The 27973-nt window shown below is 40.3% G+C and overlaps 2 protein-coding genes across 6 annotated transcripts in view; one reads left to right on the forward strand and one right to left on the reverse strand.

Annotated features, from left to right (window-relative positions):
- Window positions 1-18100, forward strand: part of PPEF1 (protein phosphatase with EF-hand domain 1) — a 120571-nt gene extending 102471 nt beyond the window's left edge. The window contains exons 14-17 of the mRNA XM_070943842.1: window positions 770-876; window positions 5406-5569; window positions 10555-10639; window positions 17904-18100. Coding sequence (XP_070799943.1) covers window positions 770-876; window positions 5406-5569; window positions 10555-10639; window positions 17904-18100 — 553 coding nt within the window. The remainder of the gene's footprint in view (window positions 1-769; window positions 877-5405; window positions 5570-10554; window positions 10640-17903) is intronic.
- Window positions 5781-27973, reverse strand: part of PHKA2 (phosphorylase kinase regulatory subunit alpha 2) — a 311493-nt gene continuing 289300 nt past the window's right edge. For 2 of the 5 annotated variants that reach the window (XM_070943836.1, XM_070943835.1), the window contains one exon: window positions 5781-6354. In XM_070943836.1, coding sequence (XP_070799937.1) covers window positions 6151-6354 — 204 coding nt within the window. In that variant the 3' untranslated portion in view covers window positions 5781-6150. The remainder of the gene's footprint in view (window positions 6355-27973) is intronic. The other 3 variants (XM_070943839.1, XR_011600403.1, XR_011600402.1) reach the window with 3 other exon arrangements.

Below are 27973 nucleotides of genomic sequence, written 5' to 3' on the forward strand. Positions count from 1 at the left end.
AGTGGAGCTGCACAAAGAGGAATGAAGGAAAATAAATAGTACTTGATGTCTGGCTGTCTTGGAATTAAGGGCCAATCTATTATTTTAATTCACTGGCAGCCCAGTGATAGCCAAGAGCTCCTTTAACTTGCACTGTAGGCAACTTAGTCCTCCTACCTTTTTCAAACCTAGCTGATAACAATGATTATCAGCTTTGCTTGCATCTGCTTCCATTCCACAAAACTAGCTATTGATCAGCTCTAGCAGTACAAAGGTAAAATACTGTTTCTAGGACTACCGGTAAAGCTGAAATGAAGGATAGTAATGCTAAAAACCATCAAACTCAATTTGTACTTAATCCAGTATGGCCATTACTTATTTATGCTTTTTTATCCTTATCATGTTTGTACTGCATGTATGTAAATGTGGTAAGCATCTCTCTGTTGGATGTACATGCTTTCTACATACTACACTTTGCTTAAATTTCCTCACTTTTTCACTTTTTTTTTAGTTTATAACTAAAGAAAAAATGATATAAAACTCTGACAAGAACTATTGAGATTATATTGCATGCAGTTATATATCATGCAGTTGTTTTCCTAAATGCAAGTTTATTTTTTTCATTTTTTCTAACTAGATATGCAGCATTACTCAAGTTTACCTTTATGTTTAAGTATTTTTTTTGTTCTCCATATAGGAATTTCAGAACTCCTAAAATTCTGTACTCTGACATGGACCTGTAAAGAGATTTTGTTGTTCTAATTGCCTAGTTTAATTATTTTCTTTGTAGAGTGACTGCTATTGAGTTTTCTGCTTTAAAGGGTTTGCGAGAGAAACTTTATACCCACAAATCAGACCTCATTGCAGCTTTTACCCAATATGATCCAATTTGCACAGGTAATGTGATTTGAAAAAGTGTTTCATTTTGTTTGTCAGTATTGTGTTTTTATGTACAAGTAATTTTCTATGTTGCATGTTACAGGAAGAAAATGTGATGAGCAATAGATTCTAGATTTGTATGGGACAGATGCTACTATGAATCATTCATAAATGAGCTGGATTGAGTAAAGATACAATTTATGGGAGATATCAAATTGTTTAGAATAATGGATACTGCTGGCTCAAAAATAGTGCATGAGCTTGTAGGCTGATCAAAATGACTCATGTAATGTTTTCTAACTCTGTAATTCTTGTTTTTTAAGGATTCCAATGACAGAGATGGAATCTCTGATGTTCTTTTCAGACCACCAGAGAACAGTTAATGCCTACCAGTAGAACTTAGTATCTCATTAGTTGTATTAACATAAGTATATTTACTAAACGAAGGGAAGTAATTTATTCTGACAGTTTTGGGGAATCACCCTTTAAGAGGGATGCAGAGACATTGGAACATATTCAAAGAATGATAGCAAGGAAATCAAGGGACTGAAAATCAAGTCCTATGAAAAGGGATGGAAAGATATTTAGTTATGAAAAAGGGTAACTGAATATAATAGTAGTCTTCAAGCACTTGAAATACTATCATAGAGAACTTTAAGGCCTGTTCTCTCTTGTCCCAGAGCGCAGAATATGAAATAATAGATGTAAGTTACAGAAAGTCAGATTTCAATTGAACGTTAGAAAAAACTCCCTAACAGTAAGAGCAATTCAATAGCATGAAACCAATTCTCTGGAAAAGCAGTGGTCTTCTATTCATTGGATGTATTTAGGACTAGAGAGAGACCGGTCTGCCTGGGCAGCTTTAATTTGGATCCCTGAGTAGAGGGCTCTATCTAATGGCTTAAATGGTTATTTCCAGCCTTGTGTTTCTAGTAACAATCTGCATAAAATCAGATGAGAGGAAGAGACTCTTCTTCAAAAGAACTAGAAAATATTTTAGGGCCAAGATATACTGACAAAACAGCTGTTGTGGAAGAGTTATCTGATCAAAAGTTGACTATCACATGATGTGTTGTAGACAAATGCTGTATATCTATGATTGAATTTGTTTGGGGAGAGACTGATCTTGCAGGACAGGAAGAAGAGCCATTATTCAGGCAACAGTCAGACACGACTGAACTAAGCCTGGATCAAGAAAGAAAATTGAGAAAAACTCTTAGACAAGCCTCTCTTTAGTTTTCATGAAGATAAAGGGGAGGGGAAAAAAACATATTCAGATTTGCAAGATCCTGTAACAGTAAAAGTAGTACTGACCTACATGGCACTGGTACTGATACCTTAGTCTGATTTCCCTTATAGGGGGCAACGCATATCCAGTTCCAAACAGCCATTGAAATAATCCTCCAGAGTGCTCTCTTCCATCCAAGCAAGATCTTTCTGGGGCTTCAAAGTACTGCTGCAAATACCTATGATTTTAGAGACTAATCTTTGCTTTAGAGCCTGCCTGCCTTTTTAAAAAGGAGTCAGGAAGCTTAGTAAGTACCATACTAAGAGACTCAGAGTGAACCTGAAATAATAGCTTCCCCTAGAAAATTATGAGAAATCAATAAATTACAGGTATCTCCTCCCATTTTCTGTCCGAATTTTGTAGATTGACTTATACCAGTGATGATTAACCTTTTTGGTGCCGAGTGCCCAAAGTATGCATGCACACGTGCAAATGCACATGTGCATACCTGAACCCCCAAAATGCAATGCAAGCACTCCCATGCATGTGCCCCACCCCATGCATGTGCGCTCACCCTAGCACATGCCCCCGCACATGTACCCTGGCCCTCCACGCATGCACCCCCCATGCCCCGTTTTGGCTTCCAAGTTAGTCCAGGAGGTTTTCCAGGCCCAAAACAGGGTATAGGAGGGCCTTGCATGGCACCGCCATGCCCTGTTTTGGCTTCCAGGTTGGTGTGAGCAGCAGAAATGGGAATAGAAAGGTAGGGCAAGCTGGGGGGGCGGGGGGGGAACCTGCGGAGATCAGGGAAGGCATGGGCGGCAGAAATGGAGTAGAAAGGTAGGGCGCGCTGGGGGGGACCTGCAGAGATCGGGAAAGGCCCCACCCCCCATGCATGCTTGGCAGAGACCCAAAGACCAACTGGCCGGTGGGAGGCACACACACATGCGCGGTGAAGCTGGGCTGAGGTGACGGCTGATGTGCCTGCAGAGAGGGCATGTTCGCCATCATGGACTTATACCATAAAGTAAAAGTGGCTTGAAATCTTAGGTAATTTAAGCAGGTTGAAGATCCTCAAAACTCAGAAGTGTGGGGCACACTTGAATTAATGATGCTTGTCCTACTAAGATCTTGCTGTACAAATGAGATACCAGTTTACCTTCCTTCACTTTCACATTAATGGCAAGGGACATCATTGGAAGAATGAATGTACAAAGAATCAAGACGTTGCCCATGACTGCAAGATTCATGCTGTGCCCATTTTTAACATATAGTGATGCATGTAAAAGAGAAAAAGAAAAAAAGGATGGAGCTGCCACCTTGATTTTTCAAATCCTGTTCTTGCCTGCTCCTGGCATGGTACTACCAAAGGAAAGTTGCTTCATCCTACTTTGTGACTGCTGCTGGGGGAAAAAAGATCAAAGATAAATTCATTATCTTCATATGAACAAAAAAAGAAAAAGCATATGCTGCAGCCCTCTTGAGACTGCCAATTGCTACATAGGGAAAAAAAACCCTCTGATAATTAACAGCTGCAGCTGAAGTCTAATTTTCTATAAAGAAGGAATGTTGATTGTGCAAAAGAGGCATTCTGGAAGCATGGTATTGCCAAATGTATTTGCAGGAGGGGCTACCATATTTCTATTGAGCATATAGGTTCTTCTATGCTCCAATTTTGGTGCCATTCTACCTTCAGATAAGTTTTTGTTCAAACATGTACTTCTCCCTGGTTTTAAATGAAGATTGCTGATTAGTATCTCAAAGAAACTACATGTGTCAGTATTGGATAATTAGGAAAGCATGCAAATACCATCATAAATATAGATTATCAACTAAGTGGGTGATTATTTGTAAAGCCCAATTATGTGAACATACTAATGAAATTAGTAAAGTTACTAATGAACTCACCGATGTACAGAATACCAATTGGTATCCAAGAAAAATAGCAATATTTGCAGGGAGCAGGACTCTCTACAGGTTTCACAGTCCAAAGCAATAGAAAAGACAATGGTATATGAAATAATATTGTTTTTTTCAATGCTTCAGATTATGAAATTATATATCCACGTTTATTTATTTTTAAGTGCTGTTTTCCTGCCATGGTTGCATTTGTTACCTTCAATATATAGAATCCCATCAATTACAAATTATTTACATCTAGGATACATAGGATGGAATTGATTCTGTTATTATTCTCAGGCTCACATTTCAAAAGCAGAAGAGGTTAAGGTTTTGCCTACGGCAAGGTTTGTTTCCTCTCTTTTTTCTGTAGCCTCCAAAGCTTCCCAATGAGAGGTTGGAGGATATGCCCAGTAGAGGATGGAGAAAAGCAGACAGACAATAAACTAAAGATGAGCTGTGATTCTAAGAGAAGTAATTGTGAGCTCATAATTATCAAAGTGTCTATAGTGTCAGGTAACATTTGAGAAGTCAGATTTTTGCCACCCTCCCCATAGGAATGGTTAAGCGGGGGGGGGGGGGGGGGGAGAGAATGGGACTGGGAAGACTGAAAGCTTAATGTTAAAATCCAATTGACATTCCCAACTTAAATCTTACACCCGAGTTAAAAACCAGCCAGTTTCAAGGAGGATGACTTTTAAGGAAAGATAGTTTATTGATTGATTAGTCTTATCAGCATATCAAAAAGACTCTTAAGGATGGAAATGATCTTGTCTTTGACAGACTTTAATTTTCCATTTCCCCTTTTAAATCCTCTCCCCCCACAAACCCAATCACACAGATACACATAAGCTGAAATCTGCACACCTTTTATTCATTTGAGAAATTTCTGATGTTTCATGTTGAAAAAAGAAAAAAAAGAACAAGCAAATTAAAACTCAGGGCTGAAATGTAACTGGTTCCCCACCAGATTTCAATGATGTGATGAGATGTGGTGCAAATAGGGTACCTACAATCTGTAGGTTGGTCATCCTCCTCCATTCCCTATTCTACATAGTGTACTTCATAAGCTCTAGTGAAGCTGGTGGAATGTGGGTGTGTGGGTGTGTGGGTGTCTGATGGATCAGTCTTTAGAACAGTGATTCCCAACCTCAGCCAGTTTGATATATGTGGACTTCATCTCCCAGAATTCCCCAGTAAGCATGTCTGGTCCAAATTTAGAAGCTAGTCACTATGCTTGACCAGTTTTTTTATTTAAAAATAACCCTGTAATATAGTTTATTGAAATCTCATTGCCACAATACCTCCTGCAATGATGTTTCAATTGAAATTGGAGAGGGTTGTGGCTTGATAAATACACATCACATCCTCTTATAGGGAGCTTCCTTTGAAACATAAAATACTTTTCATTTTTTAACAGGAAGGATTTCTCTTAGCCAATGGACTTTGGCCATGGAATCGGTTCTGAATCTTGACATACCCTGGAGAACTCTCCATTCTCGACTAGTTTGCCTGGCTTCAGATGGAAGTGTGGAATATCTTTCATGTTTTGACAATTTAGAAATTATACTACCCATCAAAGAGGTGAGGTGATTTGGAACAAGGATGATCAACTTTTTTTTCAGAGGGTCTGAACCTTATTTTGAATAATAGGTTGGACATTCCATAGAGAGGCAGGGCAGGACAAAATAACATGCAGAGACAGAAGGAAAAAATGTTATTATTTCATTTAATTAAATTTAATTATATTTATTTAAATATATATATTAAATATAGTTACTGTGATCGTGCCCTCTATGTTTATACACAATAAAAAAAAAGGAAACACAAACATATATGCTTCTCACATTGATAAAAACTGGTCTTGTTTTGTGTATTGCAATATTAAACATTAAATGATCAGTATTTAACAATAGCAAAACGTGGGGATACAGTCCACATTTTAAAATGATCTTTCTGTTGGTACTCCCAATAGTATATAATGCTTATTCAAGTACATGCTGAGTTTTCAGATCTTTGCAGGACTGACATAAAAATACATATTTTTGTCTCTAACATGCTCAATAGGTTTTTCTCCCGTCACTTTAGAAATTATAAAAATTCCATTTGGTGACAAGCTTTGAATGGGCTTTAAAGGACCCAGTAGTGATCCTCAGTCTTGAGGTCTAGGTTATACACCTTAATTTAGGAAATGGCTGAATTGACAGCATTGTTAAAATGGTTTGTATAATACTATTAATTTTATTTAGAAACTTGTAGATACAATTGTGCAATGTGACTCTTAGTGTACACATGGGAAAAAAACAACTAGCATTACTAATTAATAGCATCCCATTAGTTTCTTCCTTCTTCCTTCTTCTTCCTTCTTTCTTTTGAAATATGTAAGATAAAAAAGCAGCAAAATTACCAGTAGATAAATGTCTGGAATAGATAGTACATCAAAAGTTAAACCTGGAAGCTTTCTTAGGATAATGCATATCTTCCTTTCAATTAAATTTTAAATTAAAATCATTTAGAATTTAGAATTTGGATTCTGGATGTTGGATTTCCATTGAATAAATTGTATTTTAAAAAATATTTTTACAAAATATAAAATAGTTTGCAATATAGGTAATCCCAGGGTTATGAGCATTCCCTTAGCGAATGTTTAAAGTTACACGATCAGATCTAGGACTTTTCAGCTCCTACCCTTGGCCATGCCTGCTTCTCTGCCAGGATCCCACCTTCACGCATTAACCACTAGCTTTTCTCCTCGGCTGGCACACCCCTAGCTGTTTGCCCTGGTCACCCTGGCGGCCCATTCACCATAGAATGGTTTGTCCCAGGCTTTTTGCCACCTGGGACAGTTAGCCACCAACCAATCAGTTAGCTGCCAATGCTGGCAGCCAGAAGCCACAATGTGATCGATTGCAGGGAGGGGGAGGTGCTGCAGCCAAAAGGTCTCAGGCACTTGTTAGGAGAAGGAAGGGGAGAGGTAGAAGCTCCAATGTATCTGATCATGCCTCCTTGATAATGAATGGGAAGGGAAGAGCCGGGATGGGGGGGGCGTATAGTAAGCTGGCTTCATCCAAAGGAGTTTTTGTTTTGGGTGGGTAATCCTAGCCTTAGAAGGAGAGGAGGAAGGAAAGGGGGAGAGAGAGAGAGGGAGGGAGGGAGGGGGAGAGAGAGAGAGAGAGAGAGAAGGGAGACAAGGAAGAAAGAAAAGGGAGAGAAAGAAAGAAAGAAAAAAGAAAGAGGGAAGGGAAGGGAGAAAGAAAGAGGGAGGGAGGGAGAGAGGGAGAGAAAAAGAGAAAGAAAGAAGAAAGAAAGAAAGAAAGAAAGAAAGAAAGAAAGAAAGAAAGAAAGAAAGAAAGAAAGAAAGAGGGAAGGAGGGAGGGAGGGAGAGAGAAAGAGGAAAGGGAAAGTGAATGAGAGAGGGAGAGAGGAAGAGAGGGAGGGAGAGAAAAAGAAGAGGAAGGAAGGACCACAAACCCTGGCACTAGATGCAGCTTCAGAGGATGCTTTGAAACAGCACAGCAATCCAGGGCTGGAAGGCACCACGGAGGTCATCTAGTCCAACCTCTTGCTCCAGCAGGAGACCTTATATCATCTGGGTTATTTTGGTGCCTCTAACAGAGAGGAAAATTCCCAGAAAAGGGAAGGAGTTTACTAGGCAAGGCTGCCATGTAAAGGAAGGCAGAGGTAGTCCTTGACTTACAACAACAATTAACAACAGTTGCTAAGCAAGAGCATTGTTAAAGTGGGTTTTGACACATTTTACTCAATCCATCGTCCAACAGTGGATGTCAATCACTGTGAACCAGACTGAGAATTTGAGACCAAAGGCCTGCCAGATTACCGGTGATTGACACACTCGTAAGGGAAGGGGAAGGGTACCCCTCGACTTATTGTATGTCCACCATTGAGCCTCAAATCTCCATTGCTAAGCGAGACAGCTATTCAGTGAGCTTTCACTCACTTTACGACCTTTCTTGTCACCATTGTTAAGTGAATAGTTGCAGCTCTTGTAAGTCACATGGTCATTAAGTGAATCCGACTTCCCCGTGGACTTCTTTGATCAGGTCACAAAAGGGGATCGTGTGACTCTGGGACACTGAGACCATCATAAGTAAGTGTCAGTTGCCAAGCATCTGAATTCGGATCACCTGACCATGGGGATGCTGCAACGGTCATTAAGTGTGAAAAACAGTTATAAGACCCTTTTTCTATTGCTGTTGTAACCTGAACAGTCGTTAAGTCAGTCACACAGTCACTAAGTGAATCTGGCTTCCCCGAATCTCCATTGCTAAGAGAAACAGCTGTTCAGTGAGCTTGAACCCATCTTAGGAGCTTTCTTACCACCGCTGTTAAGTGGATTGTTGTTTAAATCAGTCAGACGATGGTTAAACAAAGCTGGCTCCCCTAGTGACTTTGCTTGTCAGACGGTTGCAAAAAGGAGATCACATGACTTCAGGACACTGCGACCGTCATAAATGTGAGTCAGTTGCTACACATCCAACTGTAAATCACATGACCATTGGGATACTGCAATGGTCATAAGTGTGAAAAATGGTCATCAGTGGCATTGAAACTTTGAACGGTCACTATATGATACGGTTGTAAACTACCTGTACTGTTTTCCAATTTGATGGCAATCCTTGACTTACAACTGTCATGGCCAGCCTTCACCAATGTCGTATGTCCGTACCTAAACCCTGGATTGCTGTGCTGTTTCAAAGCATCCTCTGAAGCTGCATCTAGTGCCAGGGGTTGTGTCCTTCCTTCCTTCCTCTCCTTTTTCTCTCCCTCCCTCCCTCCCTCCCTCTATCCATCCATCCATATATCATTCACTTTCTCTCCCTTTTTTTCTCCCTTCCCACCCTCTTTCTTTCTCCTTTCCTCTTTCTTTCTTTCTTCCTTTCTCCCTTCCCTCCCTCTTTCTTTTTCTTTCTCCCTTCCCTCCCTCCCTGCCTCCCTCTTTCGCTCTCTCCTTCTCTCTCTTTCTTTCTTTCTCTTCCTTTTCTTTCTTTGTCTCCCTTCTCTCTCTCTCTCTCTCTCTCTCTCTCTCTCTCTCCCTCCCTCCCTTTCCTTCCTCCTTCCCTCTCTCCTTCTAAGGCTAGGATACTCACCCAAAACAAAAACTTTTTTGGATGAAGCCTGCTTACTATCGCCCCCACCTCCTTTCTCTTCCCTTTCGTTATCAGGGAGGCACGATCAGGTACAGGGGACCTTCCACCCCTGTCCTTCCCTCTCCTAACAAGCACCCGAGACCATTTGGCTGCAGCACCTCCCCCACCACCTGCAATTGATTGCATTGTGGCTTTTGGCTGCCAGCATTCGCTGCTAACCGATTGGTTGGCAGCTAACTGTCCCAGGCAGCAAAAAGCCCAGGACAAACCATGCTTTGGTAAATGGATCACGCAGAAGCGCATGGGATAGAGGGGCCGTGGCCCATTGGCCAGGGCGAACAGCTAGAGATGTGCCAGCCGAGGAGAAAAGCTGGTGGTTAATGTGCAGAGGTGGGACCCTGGTTGAGAAGCAGGCACAGCCAAGGGTAGGAGCCGAAAAATCCCATTCTGATCAGCGCCCCTAAGCGTTTCTGAACAAGGCCCAAAACTACTAATCTTGCAGCACCATGGCAGTTATTCACTCTTATGAACAACTGCAGAGGCTCTTCAACATTCATCCTGCATGTTGCTGTCCAAAATGGAGCTTCTGAGGGGCAAATCTGTCACTCAGAAACCCCATTTGGCCGTCCAGAACCCTTGCCTGGCACCGAAAAGGATGTCCCATTCACCATCCACTCCTCAGAAGCCCCATTCAGCCATCCAGAAGCCTCACCCTGCCATCCAGAGGCCTCACCTGGCCATCCAGAGGTCTCACCCAGCCTGCAAGCTGAAATGGAGCTTCTGAGGGGTACATCCACCCCTCAGAAGCCCCGTTTGGCCATCCAGAGGCCTCGCCTGGAACCTTACCGGCTGAAATGGAGCTTCTGAGGGGCGGATTTGCCCCTCAGAAGCCCTGTTCAGCCATCCAGAGCCCTCGCCCAGCACCTTGCTGGCCGAAATGGAGCTTCTGAGGGGCACATCCGGCCAGCAAGGTGCTGGGCAAGATCTCTTGATGGCTCTCAGAAGCTCCATTTCAGCCAGCAACGGGCACACGAGGCTGGAGAGGAGACCGCTTGCTAGATCTTCATAAGGTAAGTGACCCACCGTGGCAGTTTGGGTGGGGAAAGACATTTGAGGAGCATGAGGTATTTCAGTGGGTCAGGGATGCCTTGGGTGGTCTTAGGCTGGTGGCCTGTTCCATCAGTAGGCCCCGCATGGCCTTCTCCACCCTGAAATACCTCATGTGCACTTAACGAACCTCACATTCAATTAGTGAATGCATGGGCAAAAGGAGGGAGTGATTTCATTCAAGGTGCGAGATTCACTCCCATGAATCCTTGGGTTATGAATGGAATGGGTAGGCTCCATTCCATTCGTAACTCGAGCACTACCTCTATTGTGATTTCAACCATAGACCTGGTATTGTATAATTTCTAATCTGTCTCATTCTCCCACTCTCTCTTAATCTCTATCATATTTTAGGTTCAACCATATTTGGTGGAAACTCTGTGTAGATACAAAGCTGATTTGGAAATTATCTTTAATATGATTGATCAAGACCATTCTGGTACGTTAAAACTTTAGCTTCCCAAAAATAATGCCACTCTATTCTGATCCTACAGAATCAGAATAGAGCTGGAAGGGACCTTGGAGGTCTTCCAGTCCAGCCCCCTACTCAAGCATATCATTTCAGACAAGGAACTGGCTTCTAGTGCTTTGGAAAATAAATTGGACCTCTCCCATTTGTGGGAGCCCCTCAAATACTGGAATACTGTTATCAGCCTCATACTACTATGAGCCTCAGTGGCGCAGTGGTTAGAGTGCAGTACTGCAGGCTACTTCTGCTGACTGCTGGCTGCCTGCAATTTGACAGTTCAAATCTCACTAGGCTCAAGGTTGACTCAGCCTTCCATCCTTCCAAGGTGGGTAAAATGAGGACCCAAATTGTTGGGAGCAATATGCTGACTCTATGAACTGCTTAGACAGGGCTATAAAGCACTGTAAAGCAGTATATAAATGTAAGTGCTCTTGCTGTTGCTATAATGTCCCCTCTAGTCCTTCTTTTCTCTAGTCTAGCCAAACTTAAATCCTGCAACTGTTCTTCATATGTTTTGATCTTGAGTCTTTAATCGTATTAGTTCCTCTTCTTTGCACTTTTTCCAAAGTCTCAACATCTTTTTTGTAATGTGGTGACCAAAACTGGATGCAGTATTCCAAGTGTGGTCTTACAAAAGCTTTATAAAGCGGTACTAATACTTCACATGATTTTGATTCTATGACTCTGTTTATACAAACAAGGATTGTATGGCTTTTTTGGTTGTTGCCACACACTATTGATTCATGTTTAAGTGATCGTCCACTAGGACTCCAAGGTCCCTCTCTTCGGCTGAAGAGGTTGTAGAAAAATGGTTTTAAAAGTTAAAAAAAAAAAAGTTGGCCATCCCCACCCCCATGAAGCATGCCCACAGAACCGGTAGTAACAAATTTTAGATTTCACCAGTGGGAGGGGGGGCGGTAAAAGGGAAAAAGTGAAATTATTATAAAAATGTACACAAATGATGAAACAGATATAAATATTAATTAAATAAGAAATTGAAATGAGAATAGTGATCGATAGAAAATCGGGGCTCCTCGAATACCATTTTAGATTGAACAAAAAAGGAAAACAACAAGGGAGAGGGGAAGGAGTAGAGAGAGAGGAAGGGAGAAGAGAGGAGACGGAGAAAAAGAAGAAAGGGAAAACGAAAGGAAGAAAAGGGAAGGGAAAGAGGAGTAGGAGAGAAGGTTAGAAGAAGGGAAGAAGAGAGGAGTGGGGGAAGGGAAAGTAGGAAAGAAAAGGAGAGGAAGATTGAAGAAAGTAGGAGGAGATAGAGGAAGGAAGAGAAGGGGAGGAGAAGAAGAAAGGTTGTGGCAAAACAAAAGAAGGGTAAATGGTAAAAGAGCAGCCCCGAACAAGTAAAAATTAAAAATGAGAGTTAAAAGATAAGATGAATGAAAAATGGTGGATAAATGACTGTACATGTAAATATGTTTATGAGAAATGAAAATAAAAACTTTTTTTTTAAAAAAAAGATTCAGGACACAAATTTGATCTAACCGGTAGCAGTTTGTAACCCAAACAAAATCAAGGAGAGAAAGAGAATTCCTTGAAGCCTGGTTTTCCACCAATAAATTCATAACAGACAAGTTAATAAACTGACATCGATCCAGTCTACCAATTGCTGAGAATGAAAGACTCAACCACAATACTGAAAGTAGCATTTAAAACAAACAAACAGGTATCACACTGTGCATCAACAAAATTATAACCTATCAGCTCCCAAGAAATCAGACTACATCTCAATAACAACAGCCAACCAAACAGTCCGAAACCAGACCATGACTCAGAAGTAGCCAAACAAACAACACCCATATTAATTTGCATCAGATAAAAAGGTATTTAAAGGCCAGAGTTCTAACAGACGAGCACAATTCAAAGTGCACTGATGATGTCTCCTTGAATGGTGATGAAATGTTTGCAACCAAATTGCAAAGCTCGGAGGGTCAAACCAACAGTCAACTACAACCTGAGCCACTAACATTAATTTCAACCTTTGGTTTTTCATGCTGAAGTATAAAACTTTGCTTTTCTCCACATTTAATTTCTTTTTGTTGGATAGGGCCCAATGTTCAAATCTGCCAAGATCTTTTTGGATCCTGAGCTTATCTTCTGGGGTTTTGGCTATTCCTGCCAGTTTAGTGTCATCTGCAAATTTGATGAGTTCCCCTTCTATTCTCTCATCTAAGTCATTTATGAAGTTCTTGAAGACTACTGAACCTTGTGGTACCCCACCATTTACTGCCCTCCATGTAGATGTAGTACCATTAAGGACTACTCGTTTAGTATGGTTTGTAAGCCAATTACAAATCCATCTGGTGGTGATGCTGTCTATTCCACATTTTTCTAGTTTACCAAGAAGTAGGTTGTGGTCTACTTTGTCGAATGCCTTGCTGAAATCTAAGTATACTATGTCCACAGCATTTCACTAGTCTACTAATTTAGTCACTTTGTCAAAGAATGAAATATTAATTGGTTTGGCATGATCTGTTTTTAACAAACCCATGCTGACTTCTAGTTATTACTTTACTTGTTTCTAGATGTTTGCAGATCTGTTTTTTGATTATCTTTTTCCAGTATCTTCCCAGGTATTGATGTTAGGCTGATTGGTCTGTAGTGTCCTGTATCTCCCCTCCCCCTTTTATGAAGATGGGAACCACATCAGCTCTTTTCCAACCATCTGATAGATTTTTAAAGATATGATACAATGATTCTAAAATAACATCTGCCAGCTCCTTCAGAACTCTGGGATGTAATCCATAAGGCCCCGGTGATTCATATTCATCAAGGTCAGATAGGTGTTTTCTTAACATTTTCTTGCTTATTTTAATTTTTATTTCTAGTCTGTCTTTTACAGTTATGATTTTGGTAGGTTGGGCTATAGTTTCTTTTTGTGTGAAGACTGATGCAAAGAATGAGCTAAGCAGCTCTGCTTTCTCTCTATTGCCTTTTATCTCCTTGCCATCTTCTCTCTTTAGTGGACCGACTGTTTCCTTGACTTTTTTCTGGTTATTTATATGTTGAAAGAAACTTTTAAAAATTATCTTTTACTTTCGTTGCAAGTATATGTTCATTTTGAGCCTTTGGTTTCCTGACTTCATCTTTGCAGATTCGGGCTATCTGCTGATATTCTGCCTTAGTTATATGTCCCTCTTTCCATATTTAGTATTTATCCTTTTTGTCTTTCAGTTTAGCAGAGAGATCTTTGTGCAACCATGCTGATTTCTTCTTGGATTTCTTGTTTTTCTTTTCAGTGGTATTGTGTTAGACTGGACTTTTAAGATCATATTTTTCAGTGTTTTACCTACTTCTTGAATTGTTTTCCCCTTTAGGATTTTTATCCATTAAATTTTGCTTAGGCTCTCTCTGAGTTTGTTAAAATCAACTCTTTTAAAGATTAGGACACTGGTTGGATTGTATTATATTGCTTGTGTTTGCATTATATTGAATTCCAGTATGACGTGGTCACTCTTTCCCAAGGTTCTGGCAACTTCAACTCCTCTATCACTTCTTCTGTTTTAGTAGGAATTAGGCCCTACTGTCTTTTTCCTCTAATTCCCTCCTCTACCTTTTGGGTGACAAAGTTGTCAGCTAAATTGGTTAGGAATCTATTCAATCTCTCACTTGCTGCAAAATTTGTCTCCCAGTTGATATCAGGGTAGTAATAATAAATTTATTTACGGTCACAGACCAAAATGCAAGCATAGCTACAGAAAAACATAGGAAAAAGAACATCACGAACAGCCGGCCACCGGAAGCCCCGGCCGAGAGGGACCACAGCGCTCTCCTCTAATGGTTACGGCTCTTAGAAAAAATTTTGAGACCTGAGAGGTAGTGTATGAGGAGCCATCCCCTAAACAATACAAGGCCAAATCACTATCATTGGGCCCACAGAAATCTGTCTCTAAGAGAGACATCAAATTAGTCCTGGCTACGTTGTACATGGGGTAGTGTAAAAGGACATGCTCCACAGTCTCAACCTCCGCTCTACCACAGGGACATAGCCGATATCAGGGTAGTTAAAGTCTCCCATTACTACTGTGGTATGTTTCCTACATACATTTGTTAATTAATTAGGAAGGAGTTCATCTATTTCTTCTGCTTGGTTGAGTAGCCTGTAGTCTATGCCTATAGCAATGTCATTTTTTCCCTTTTGTATTGATCCATATGGATTCTAGGAGGTTTTCATCCTTGGTTTTGTGTATTTCTGCAGAGATGCAGTCAGTGGTGGGCTGCTGATGGTTCGGACCGGTTCAGGCGAACTGGTAGTTCCGACCAGGGCTAGCCCCGCCCGCCCGCCCTTGCACTATCATGTCCTAATCACCGGGTTTTCATTGTCACACGCATGCACGCTCACATTTGCGAACCAGTTGTTACAACCGGCAGCAACCCACCCCTAGATGTAGTGATCTTTGATATATATAATGCAATTCCACCTCCTCTTTTTGAATAGTTTGTATCCTTCCATCAGTACATTCCAGTCATGAGTTTCATCCCACCAAGTTTCAGTAATGGCAACTACATCATCTCCGCCTTCATGTACTAATGAAGTGTGTAGTGTTTCTAAACCCAGAAGAGTTACAGATACCATAGTAGGATGAATTAGGGGCTTGTATTTATTAAGTTATCTTAAAATACTTTAAGTTGGCTTTTCTTAATTAAAAGCAGTCAAATATTGAACTGAGGGGTATGTGCAGCAATTGTTTATTTCCACCTAATGGGTGAAGTTAAATCACAATACATAACTAAAAATAAGAGACAAGATGATTAATAAAATTTTTAAATCTAGTCACTTAATTATCCTAAAAAGAGTAAATATCTCTTGATCATGTGATGCTAGACTCTAGACAAAAGCTTGTTAACATCTTCCTGCCAAATTTTTCCTTTTTCTTTTCCGTCTTTGCAAGTTGGATTCCCAAAGTAATTTGATTGCAACAGTATGAACCATGATGCTCAAACAAGCCAAAAAAAAAAAAAGGTGTTTAGTCTTGATGCAAAACAAAACCCCTGTGTCTTATGTCCCTATCTCGCACTTACAGCAATTTCCTTGATTGATGACTATTTTGTTTATTGTGCTACTGATTAGCACAGCATTCAGAAAATAATTTATTAGGTATTCAAAAATTCCACTGAATTTTTAAAAATAAAATAATAACCAAACAGTGCCAATAGAGGGCATGTTAGTATGTTGTAGAGTCTATTCTGCACAGATGTTCCATAACTGGCTCTTTACAGCCAGGATCTTCTCTGAACAGCAGCTATGGAATCTTTGCCCTGAGAGTCACATCAATTTTCTGTACTCATTCTGTCTTGGCTACTTCCCAAAGCTGTAAGAATTCTTAGTAGAACAATAATCTCTTACAATCCAATAAAAATAACAGAAAAATAATTTGCAAAAGCCAAACCAAGCCATGTTTTTTAGGGTGAAGAATTCCATGTTATAATTACATATACAACCTTCCCCCTTGGCCTCAGCTTTTCTGTTTTTTTTTGTTTTTTTAAAATATTTTATTGTGGTTTTTCCATTTTCCATAATTCCAATACATAAACGATCAGACAGTGTTACTTTTCCCACAGGTTAGATTAATTTTTCCTATATATTCTATAACTCCAAATATACTGCTCAAAAAAATAAAGGGAACACAAGCAGAAGACATCCAAGATCTGAATGAATGAAATAGCCTTATTAAATACTTTGTTCTTTACATACAGTAGTTTATACACTGCTCAAACAACTAAAGGGAACACAAAACTACTGTATGTAATGAACAAAATATTTAATAAGGCTATTTCATTCATTCAGATCTTGGATGTCTTCTGCTTGTGTTCCCTTTATGTTTTTGAGCGGTGTGTATATATATATATATATGCATATTCTTTCTAGCCAGGTTTTACCTACGTAAACTAAGTTGTTCTACAGCCCTGGTTCTGTGAAATCTTTAAGACATATATATATGTCTTAAACTTTATACTAATTTTCATCCATTTTTAATTTGGTTATCAATCCACCTGTATCAATTATCCCAATTCTGAGTCCTCTTTTTCATTTAATTCTACTCAGCTTTTCTGTTATGATATATTTTATTTCTGAAAGAAGACTTTCTAGTCATTCACATGGATTATACAGATTCATATGAAGCTAAGCTGCATTTACTGTATTTTTCGGACTATAAGACGCACCGGTGTATAAGACGCACCAAGATTTTGAAGAGGTAAGTAAGAAAAAAAAGTGCTCCTGGACACCAGGAGCACTCTGCAGGCCTCCCAAACCCTCTGTGTGCCCAGTTTTTCGCAAAAACAGGCCCATTTTTTTAAAAAAAAACGGGGGTGTTTTTGCCCTCATTGGCCCCCAGGAACACTCTGCAGGCCTCCCAAACCTTCTGCGCATCCTATTTGCAAAAATGGCCCATTTTTTGCCCATTTTTGCAAAAAAATGGGCTGCACAGAGGGTTTGGGAGGCCTGCAGAGTGTTCCTGAGGACCGATGAGGGCAAAAACATCCCAGTTTTTGTGAAAAATGGGCCCATTATTCACAAAAACAGGTGTTTTTGCCCTCCCCAAACCCCAGGAGCACTCTGCAGGCCTCCCAAACCTTCTGTGCACCTTGTTTTTGCGAAAAACGGGCCCATTTTTCACAAAAATGGGACGAGCAGGACGGGGCTTCAGGAGGCCAAAAATGGCTGTATTCCGAGTATAAGACGCACCAACATTTCCACCCTCGTTTAGGAAAACTGTGTCTTATACTCCGAAAAATACAGTAGGTAGGAAGGTAGGAAGATCCATGGTGGTACAGTGATTAGCATGCATTACTGCAGGCTACTTCTGCTGACTGCTGGTTGCCAGCAGTTCGGCAGTTCAAGTCTCAAGGTTGACTCAGTCTTCATCCTTCCGATGTCAGTAAAATGAGGATCCAGATTGTTAGGGGCAATATGCTGACATTGTAAACCATTTAGGGAGGGCTGTAAAGCACTGTGAAACGGTATATAAGTCTAAGTGCTATTGCTATAGTGCTAAGGTCCTATGCTTTATATAGTTTTAAAGTCTATAACCAGCTTTTGAAATCACACCAGGCATAGACCAGTAACATGTGCAACTGATGTAGCTTCAAGTTCTACATTGTTTTCTTCAGACTCCTCAATTGTAATACCATTCTCATATAGAATTAACATACAGTATATAGATCCTTTATGCAAATTTGCAGTGCTTTTTGTAACACCAGTTTCCCCTTTGTTTAGGCCTTATTTCTGCTGATGAATTCCGCCAAACATGGAAACTCTTTAATGCACATGTGAAGAATGATGTGAGTGATGAATCCATTGACAGTTTAGCTCGCACCATGGATTTTAATAAAGACGGTAGCATTGACTTCAATGAATTTCTGGAGGCTTTCCATATAGTACATAAATTTAGTTACAATTATCAGCTTTCCTGAAGAACCAACTAGTTGGAGAGAGCCCTTCTTCTTTATATATTTATGTTTTATAAAACATGGCAAATTTGTTAATGAGAAATAAAAATATAGACTGGTCAAGATGACTTAAGGAATAATGTGATTTAAATGATGTCATATTTTAATTTTATTCTTTTGAAACTCTTCTTCATAAACAGATTTTTCTTATACAAGTTGCAGATATTGTTTTTCCTAAACTGGTGTCTTCAAGTTGTATTGATTTTCATCAGCTGTTCTGGGTGGTGGGAATCGCCACCGCCTATTGCCATCGCCCATTCGCAGACATAGGTGGTGAAGGGCCACGGTGAACAGGCTGCGGTGAATGGGCAATAGTGGCGGTGAATGGGCAGTGGAGGCAGAGGCAGATGTTTTCCCCCCTTGTTTTCCTCCTCTAAAGCTAATGTGTGTCTTATAGTCAGGAGCGTCTTATAGTCCGAAAAATACAGTACATCTTATCACTTTTAGTATGTCCTTTTTTCTGAATTAAGAAAACAGATGTAGACATGGCAGCAGTTCCTCACTGAAGAGTTTCTCCAGCCCCTGCAAGATACTGAGATGAACTCACTAAAGAGAGATCTACACACCCCAATTATCTTGGCACTTTAATTGTACTCAGCAATAGAATCAATGCATTGTTCAGTTTGGCTTCCTGGAATTACTTCTCTTAAACCCTGTTTTTCCTTGGCTGTTTTTATGTTTTTAAAAATGACTGTGGTTTTCATGCACCACAAATAAAATATATTTTGCTCTTGAACTGTTATAATTCTTCCTGAAAGAAGTAACTTCCAAAAAGTGGCTAAATGAATGAATGGAGGAAAGTGCTATAGAGAAGCTGGACCCTACTACAAAGAAGAGAAGATGGGAGGGGAGGGGAGGGGAGGAGAATAATTTCTGAAGTCATGTGGGTGGGGGAAGGTTCACTTTCAGATCTTCAGGGGACAAATCCTGTGAATCCTATAGTTACTAGGAATGTAGGGGCTATAAGATTTCTGTCCTAGAAACATGGAAACACTCTTCAGCTCTGAAGATGGTCAAAGAGCTATTTTTTTTAAAAAAAAGCTAATTTATGTAGCCTGCAACCCTTTATTTTCTTTTGGCATTTCTCTAACCCTTTTAAAATAATTTAAAACATTTTAAAAACACCATTTGTGGTATGTAGGTGCTGTCAACCCTGAAGCTGAAATATGCGTAGCCATTTTTAATTGTAGTTATTTCTTATGCATATTCTTTCCTACTTCTTTCAATATGCTGTATGGGGATTAACAGTGCTTCAGGCTCACAACATCTGGTAGCAAGAACGGGGGTAGGAGAGATAAAGGGATTGTTATGGCTAGGTGGCATTCTTTCCAGAGGTGAGTTTCAGCAGATTCTGACCAGTTCTGGAGAACCAGTAGTGGAAATTTTGAGTAGTTTGTAGAACTGGTAAGTACCACCTCTGACTGGCCCTGCCCCCATCTATTCTCTGCCTCCCAGCTGATCAGGAGGAAATGGGGATTTTGCAGTATCCTTCCCCTGCCACGCCCACCAAGCCATGTTACACCCACCAAGCCACACCCCACAGAACCGGTAGTAAAAAATTTTGAAACCCACCACTGATTCTTTCCCATGAGAACAGTGAAAGTGGCTGCAGATAGTGGAAGGTGGAGTTTGGAGTCACCGGACTGATGGACGATGAACTGATTGGAGAATGTGACTCTGGAGAGGATGCTTCTAACTTTTAATATATATATTGGGTGTAATTCCGGAGGCTGGCCAGATCCAGAATTACCCCAAGACCTTGCCAATTTGATATGTTCCTAGTAAAAAGACTGCCTTGGACTGTTCTTATTGGGGGCATGTTACTTGGAGGCTTGACAATATTCTGGATCTGCTTTAAAAAGAAACAACCCATGAACCCCTGACGAGGATCGCTATCCAGAGTCTTGAGACCTAGCTGCTTCCCTGATCTACTCAACCAGGCAGCAGATGAGACTCAGGGAAAATGGAGAAGAAACCATTTTGGAGAAGGAGAACCAAATGGAGAAGGAGCCAGCCCGTGAGTGCAAGCTTTGTGGAGGGCCTTGCCAGAAGCTACCGATCCCTATGGAAACCCTGCAAGTGACTGCTGTGGTAGAGGACATCGCATGCCAGATGAGTGCATGTCCCAAGACCCTGGTCGACTGACAACTGGAGGGGGGATCCAGCTGATGGAGAAGGACCTGCTTGGGCAAGTGGTGTTTCCCGACCTGCTGATCAACTGCTCTTTAACCACTTCCCAGGAATCTCAAGCAACTATACTAGAGTGGACATTGACTGGCCCCACTGACCTGAACGAAGCCACAGAGTGGCAGTACCAGACAGTGATGTGCAGCCATAAGTTTGAGGGGCTGTCCGACCAATTGGGACAACTTAACATCAGCCGCGAAGCTCATGACCAACCAGCATGGCAAATACCACCCAGAAGGGACTGAGCTGCTCAAGCTTCTAGTCCATCAACCCTGACACAACTACTGGGTGAAATAAGTCCCCCAAGAAGGGGCCGATCTATTGCCATAGAAGCATGGCCGGTTAGCTGTTTGCAGCTTCCACCAATCCACAGGGAGACTGGCAGGTGGAGGAGCACACAGAGGCATCATTGGGGAACAAGTCCTCTTCCCTAACAACGTCTCCCTCCGGTTGATCAGATACCCCCCCCGGCTGGGCATTGAACCCTGCCGTGGCTGGGTTCAGGAGCACGTCCAGGTGGCTCCAGCCCTAGGTCTGTCACTGCAGCAGCAGCAGCCAGCCCGAGCCCACATCCCGACACCATTCAAAATGATGTTCAATGGGACCTTGGGAAAGCTTGCTTTTCTGAATTGAGCTTGGTCCTACATTGATCAGTATGGGGATTAATTCCATGATGACAGGGACATTGTGTCTGTCCTAGGAGACAATCTGGAAGAGGAGGCATCTGAGTGATTCACCCAACTCCATGATGAGGGAGCACCAGAGTTGGAGAACGTCAATGACTTACTGCGAGAACTCCAGGCGCGATTCGAGGATTCCTCCCAATCCCAGGAGGTGAAAGCAGAAATCAAATTGATCAGGCAAAAAAGACACCCAGCAAAAGAAGTTGTGCAAGAATTCCACTGCCAAACTGGTAAACTGAGATACTGGCCTGAAAGGAACCTAGTGCACTTCAAGGAATACATCAATGAGGAACTACTAAAAAATATGCCTGTGCCGCGGAGTGTCAGATTGAATCCTTGAATGGTACAGAATGACAATCGCAATGGATAACGAGTTGAGATAGCATCGTAGAGCCCCAGAGGAAACTCGGAAGCCACACCACTCCCCGACAGATTAAGGAATGTCCTAAGGTCCCAAGTATTAGCGCTTTGTTGACTTTTCAATTTGAGAAAATGCGAATGAGTGAGAGTGCTTTGAAAAAACATGGCGCTTAATCTCAGAGTTAACGAGCCAGCGAGTGTGGATTGGTGAAGTTATTCTGCTTTGTTACAAAGTTTCCAAGTTGCTACAAAGTTGCTTTGTTTGTTATAAGAGAAACAATTGGAAAATTTCTCCCTTTCAATATTTGACTTTGCTTTACTTCAACTTCTATTTGATCAAATCTGGGGGACTTTTTTAGAAGTCTTTGTGCAGGAGGGAAAGGAAAAGGAACTTCCCTTTTTAGAAAAACTAGATCACGTGGCAGGATGGCTTCAAAGAAGCAGGAAGGGAAGGCAATAGGGGGGGATCCCCCACACACAAACATGAAACGCAACTTCCCCCTGCTCAACAGTTACAGACTCAGAAAAAAGAATTTGATGTGGGAGATTTAAAAGAATTTATTTCTAAAACTTTGGATGATAAATTTCAAAAATCTCAACAGGAGATAGATGACAAACTTCAAAAATCACATCAGGGGATAGATGATAAACTTCAAAAATCACACCAGGAATTTATGCAGGAAATTAATGAAGTTAAAGATATGGTGAAACAGAATCAAAACAAGGTGACCAAAAAAATATCAGAAGTGGCATCTGGCCTGGCAGAATTTATTGGGAAAGTTGATTTTAAAGTTGAAGAACTTAAATCAGAAGTTAATGTTAAGATGAAAGACAATGATTATAAAATTGCTGATGTTGACAATAAAATGCAGAGAGTTGAAGACGAGATTGTTATGATACAATTCAGGGCAATGGAGTTCGCTATACGGCTTCGGGGAATTCGAGAGGAGGAAAGACAGGATTTGAGACAAGTTTGTTCTGAGGCCCTGGCCAAGATTCTACAAGTTAATCCTGATGTGGTTTTTCATAAAATAGACAAAATTTACAGAGTGAACTCTTGGGTGGCCAGACAAAGACAACTACCTAGAGATGTGGTCATATATTTTACAGAAAGAGAAATAAGAAACGATATCCTGCAAAAATCTTTTTACACTTCTGTACAAGTGGGGGGCTCACGAATTGGAATTTATAAAGAATTGCCTCCTAAAATGCTGAAAGCTAGAAAAGAATTTGGCTTTCTTGTTAAGGAATTGCAAAATTTACAGATACCCTTCCGGTGGGATGCACCAGTTGGGATAATTTTCAGATACAAGGGAGAAAGATGCCGTTTGAATACCGTGGAGAAGGCACAACACTTTTATACTACTATTCTTAAGGAAAGAACACCATCTCCACGTACATCTACAGTTTTGGAGATTAAAGAGAGTGAAGAGAAGCAACCTCAACGAGAATTGCAAGAACAGTCCAAGCAGGAATTAGAAGGAGTGCAAGGTGCAGAAGGAGGTTTTTTGGATGAGCCCTTGCTGGAATCTTCTCCAATTTTGGACTCGGTTTGGATGATTGAAGTTAAGGATCAACGTATAACTAGAGCTCAATCCAAGTTACTTAAACAAAAGCAACAACAACAACAGGAAAGACAAGACAAGGAGGCAGTTAAGAGTACTGCACAAGAGATTGGAGCTATGGGAGGAGCGAAATCGAAGCTTTCGGATGACCTTCAAGTATTTTGCTCTGTGCTCCGAAAAGAGGCTGATGACCTTTAAGTGTTTATCTTGGAATGTTAATGGGTTGAATTCAGCACAGAAAAGGAAGAAATTATTTACATATTTGAAACAATTTAATAATGATATAATTTGTTTACAAGAAACGCATATCACAACTCAAGATCAAAAATATCTGATAAACTCCAAACTAGGAACACATTTTATATCCTCAACTTCGCAAAAAAAGAATGGTGTGGTTATCTATGTAAATAAAAAATTAACAGCTAAAGTTATAGAAACAGATGAAGATGGTAGGTTTGTAGCAATTGAATTGCTTACGGCAAAGGGCCAAATTCTTTTGATTGGAATTTATGCTCCCAATCAACAACAGGACTATTTCTACAAGATGCTACATACCAAAATACTGCAATGGGATTATAGATCTATTTTAATTATGGGAGACTGGAATGGAGTAATTGATTCTAAATTAGATAAAAAGAGTTTGGCAAAGTCTAGAATCAGACTACCACAGACCTTTTTTGACATGAAAGAAGATATGGAACTAAAAGATGTTTGGAGAATACATAATCCAAAAGAACTGGACTACACTTTCTTTTCTGATAGACACAGATCCTTCTCTAGGATTGACTTTATCTTGTTGTCAGAAGATTTACTTGTCAAGACAAAAAGAACAAAGATTTTTCCAAGAACTTTGACTGACCATAGCCCAGTATGGATAGAAATTGAGATGGATAAGGTTGAGAGACGTTCCTGGAGATTAAATGAGAACTTGTTTAGATATGAAAAAAATACAACAGAACTTAAAAAGCATTTGAAAGAATTTTTTGAAATAAATCTGAATAAAGGTACCCCAATTGAAATTGTCTGGGACGCAAGTAAAGCTTATATGAGAGGGGTACTTATCTACATGAACTCTAAACATAGACTGTTTCGACAAAAGAAAAGATCTGAATTGGAAATAGAAATAAAGAATAAAGAACAGTTACTTATTAAAAATCCAACAGATGAAAGAATAAGCAGTGCTATAAAACTTTTGAAAGACCAATTTCAAATGCTTATGGCGGAACAAGTTGCAACAAACTTACAATATGCGAAGCATAATACATTTTGTAACGCTAATAAACCGGGCAGATGGTTGGCTTACACATTGAGGAAAAAACAAAGTATACGGACTATAGATAGTATTGATATTGGAGGGAAAGAAATTTTTCAACAAAAATTAATTAAAGAAGCTTTTGTGGACTATTATACCAAATTATATGCCAAGGAGGAGATGCAGAATGGACTTATAGAAAAATATTTAAACGATAAAAGAGTTACAAAAATTACTGATCAACAAAAGGAAAGAATGAATTATCCTATAACAGAGGAGGAGATAATAGTAGCAATTAAACAGTTAAAAACAGCCAAAGCTCCTGGTACGGATGGTTTGACTGCAGTGTATTACAAAACTTTGCAAGCTGAAATGGTGGAACAACTTAGAGATTTATTTTGCAATATTCAACAAGGGGGTAAAATACCCCCATCATGGACAACAGCTTACATATCTTTGATACCAAAAGAACAAGTCGGTCCTAAAAAACCAGAGAATTATAGACCAATATCTCTTTTGAATACAGATTATAAAATCTATGCGAAAGTATTAGCCAACAGGTTGATGCCAGTAATCCAAAAGGTGATTCATGAGGACCAAGCGGGATTTATCGAGGGCAGACACATGAAGGACAATGTAAGGCAAGTAATAGATTTATTGGAATATCTTGAGAAGAATAAACAGATTCCTGCAGTGCTGGTCTTTTTGGATGCAGAGAAGGCCTTTGATAGAGTGGATTGGAATTTTCTACTAAAGACTTTAAAAAAGATGGATTTTGGGGATCAATTTATACAGGCGATTTCAGCAATTTACCAAGAGCAAAAGGCACAGATCATCATTAATGGAAGTTTGACAACAGAGTTTAAAATTGAAAAAGGAACAAGACAGGGATGTCCGTTGTCCCCACTTTTATTTATTCTAACACTAGAAGTCTTGTTAAATACAATACGGGACTCTAATATCTTGAAAGGAATAATGATTAGGCAAGAGGATTACAGAATAAAGGCATTTGCAGATGATCTGGTTGTTACCCTATCACAACCAATGGAATCAATAATCCTGATGAAGGACATTATACAAGACTATGGTAAAGTTTCAGGTTTTAGACTGAATCCAAAAAAGACTAAAATGATAGTTAAAAATATGACACAAGATCGTAAATATGAGCTTGAAAGGAGGGCAGGTTTTGAGACTGTACCTAAGGTAAAATATCTAGGAGTTCAGGTTGCAGAATCAAACATGAAATTGTTTCAAAATAACTATGAGGTGTTGTGGCGAGAGGCGCAGAAAGACATGGAGACTTGGAAAAAACTGCAGCTGTCTTTACTTGGAAGAATAGCAGCAGTTAAGATGAACATTTTGCCAAGATTTCTTTTTTTGTTCCAAATGATTCCGGTGCTTAAAAGTGATAAACAATTGAAAGTTTGGCAATCTGGAGTGAATAAGTTTGTCTGGAACGAGAAGAAGCCGAGAGTGAAATTGAAAATTATGCAAGATGTTCCAGAAAGAGGAGGTCTTAAACTTCCAAACCTACAGCTATATTATGATGCAGCAGCTTTAACTTTAACAAGTGATTGGTTTGGAAGGAAAAAGACTGGAATATTGAATGCAGAAAGTTTTGATCTTGAATTTGGATGGCATGCTTACTTATTTTACGACGACAAAGTAGATAAAGTATTCAAAAGTCATATACTTAGAGATTCTTTGATGAGAGTTTGGAAGAAGCACCGACTCAAATGGGATTATAAAATACCGTTATGGCTGGATCTTGGTCATACTTTGTGGAATACAAATATAATGTCACTCGGGGGGTTTTTATATAAAGAGGTTCTTTTTACAGATGCGGGCAGATGGCAGCTGAAGACATTGCAGACACTGTTGGATGAAGGGATTAATTTAACTTGGTTACAATATAATCAATTACAATTGAGATGGAAAGAGGACCAAAAAACTGGTATTATGTTGCATGAGGAAGAATTGGTTAGACATATAAGAGAGAAAGGTCCAATGCATATCAAAAGGCTTTATAATGTTTTGCTAGAAAGAGATTCAGAAACTGAATTAGTTAAAGACTGTATGATTAAGTGGGCACAGAATTTTGAAGAACCAGTGATGCTGGAAACATGGGAAAAAATTTGGGTTCAGAATGTTAAATTTACACAGTCGCAGAACCTGAGGGAAAATTTTTACAAAATGTTTTATAGATGGCATTTAGACCCCAAAAAGTTGTCATGTATGTACCCTAATGTTCAGCCAAAATGTTGGAGATGTGAATGTTTGGATGCTACGTATTATCATGTTTGGTGGACCTGTAGGAAAGTTAAGGCTTTTTGGATAAAAATTTGGTGGGTCATGCAGAATGTTTTGAAGAAAAAAATTCAATTTTCTCCACAACTGTTTTTATTGGGTATAGTTCAGGGTTTTACATCGGGTGAAACAAAATTGATATTGTATATGATAACAGCAGCAAGATTGTTGATAGGTAAATATTGGAAGAATGAAGCTTTGCCCACAATTGAGGAATGGACTTTGAAGATGGCCAGTTTTGCAGAGATGGCGAAGATTTCAGCATATTTAAAAGACTGTTCACAAGAGACTTATGAGTGGGAATGGAAAAGGTGGATAGAATATGTTCAGAACAAATATCAAACTAGAAAGTATCAAATAGCATTTATTTGAAAATAATGTACTAGAAATTTTTTAATGTAATGAGATAAAGAGAAAAATTATACAGGGGAGGGAGGGGTTCAAGTTTATATATAAGTGTTATATTAGGGTTCTTTATGAGTATGAGTATATTATAGGGAAGTCTGGGGGGAGGGGAGGGTTAGGGAGGGTTAGGGAGGTTGGGAAGTTTGGGGGGGAGGTGGGGGGGAAAAAAGGGGTGAAAATGTAATTGTAAAACTTTTGCAATAAAAAAAAAAAAAAGGAATGTCCTAAGGCGACCGCAACCAACCCCATCAAGTGCTTCTGTTGTGGGCAACAGGACCATCGAGCCTCCGACTGCCTCGCACCAGCCCCGGTTCCTCAAGTGAGAGTGCCTGCCCCAGCCAAGCTGAGGAGAGTCCCGAGGAAGCCAGTTGAGAAAGACAAATTTGTCTGCCAAGCCATGGAGGTCCCCTCCCACCATCCCATGGGCGAGGGCAGAACTCCGTCCTCAGATGGGCCAATAATACAAGACGCAGACAGAGGGGACAAGGACCTGGTAGTAAGTGAAGCCATCCGACCTTTTCTAATTAAAGCAAAGATAACTGCCCCGGACAGGGGCCCAGGGGGACATAGAGACAATAATAGACATTGGCTGCACATGCTGCCTCATCAGCCTAGCCACAGTGGGCAAATTGGGCATTAAAACTAAACCGCTGAGAGCCCCCATTCGGTTCAAGCAAGTTGATGGGTCAGTGATAGGGGGACACCCAGCCTCAGAGGTTACCAAAGAGTTGAAACTTGAGATGGGACAGCATTGGGAGCTAATTCACTTTACAGTGGTGCCAAAAATGACTGAATCAGTCATATTGGGCCTTGCCTGGCTAGATAAGTGGTGTCCCTCAATCATTGGAAACTTAAGCTAGCTCTCAGCCCCAAGCCACTTCTAAACCCACCAAATGAGCCAAGTAATCCACAACAATTAAATGCTAGCAGAGAGGAGGCATCAGCGGCGTTATCCAAACAGCCTCCAGGAACCCCTCTGATCCCAGGGACTACAGAGACCATGCTGATGTATTCAGTGAGGAGGACTGCATCGTCCTACCTCATCACTGACCCACAGGCTCTGCGATAGAAATAGTGG

This window comes from Pituophis catenifer, unplaced genomic scaffold (assembly GCF_029215685.1).
Source record: "Pituophis catenifer annectens isolate HBS135680 unplaced genomic scaffold, rPitCat1.0.hap2 SCAF_4, whole genome shotgun sequence".
Taxonomy (NCBI): Eukaryota; Metazoa; Chordata; class Lepidosauria; order Squamata; family Colubridae; genus Pituophis; species Pituophis catenifer.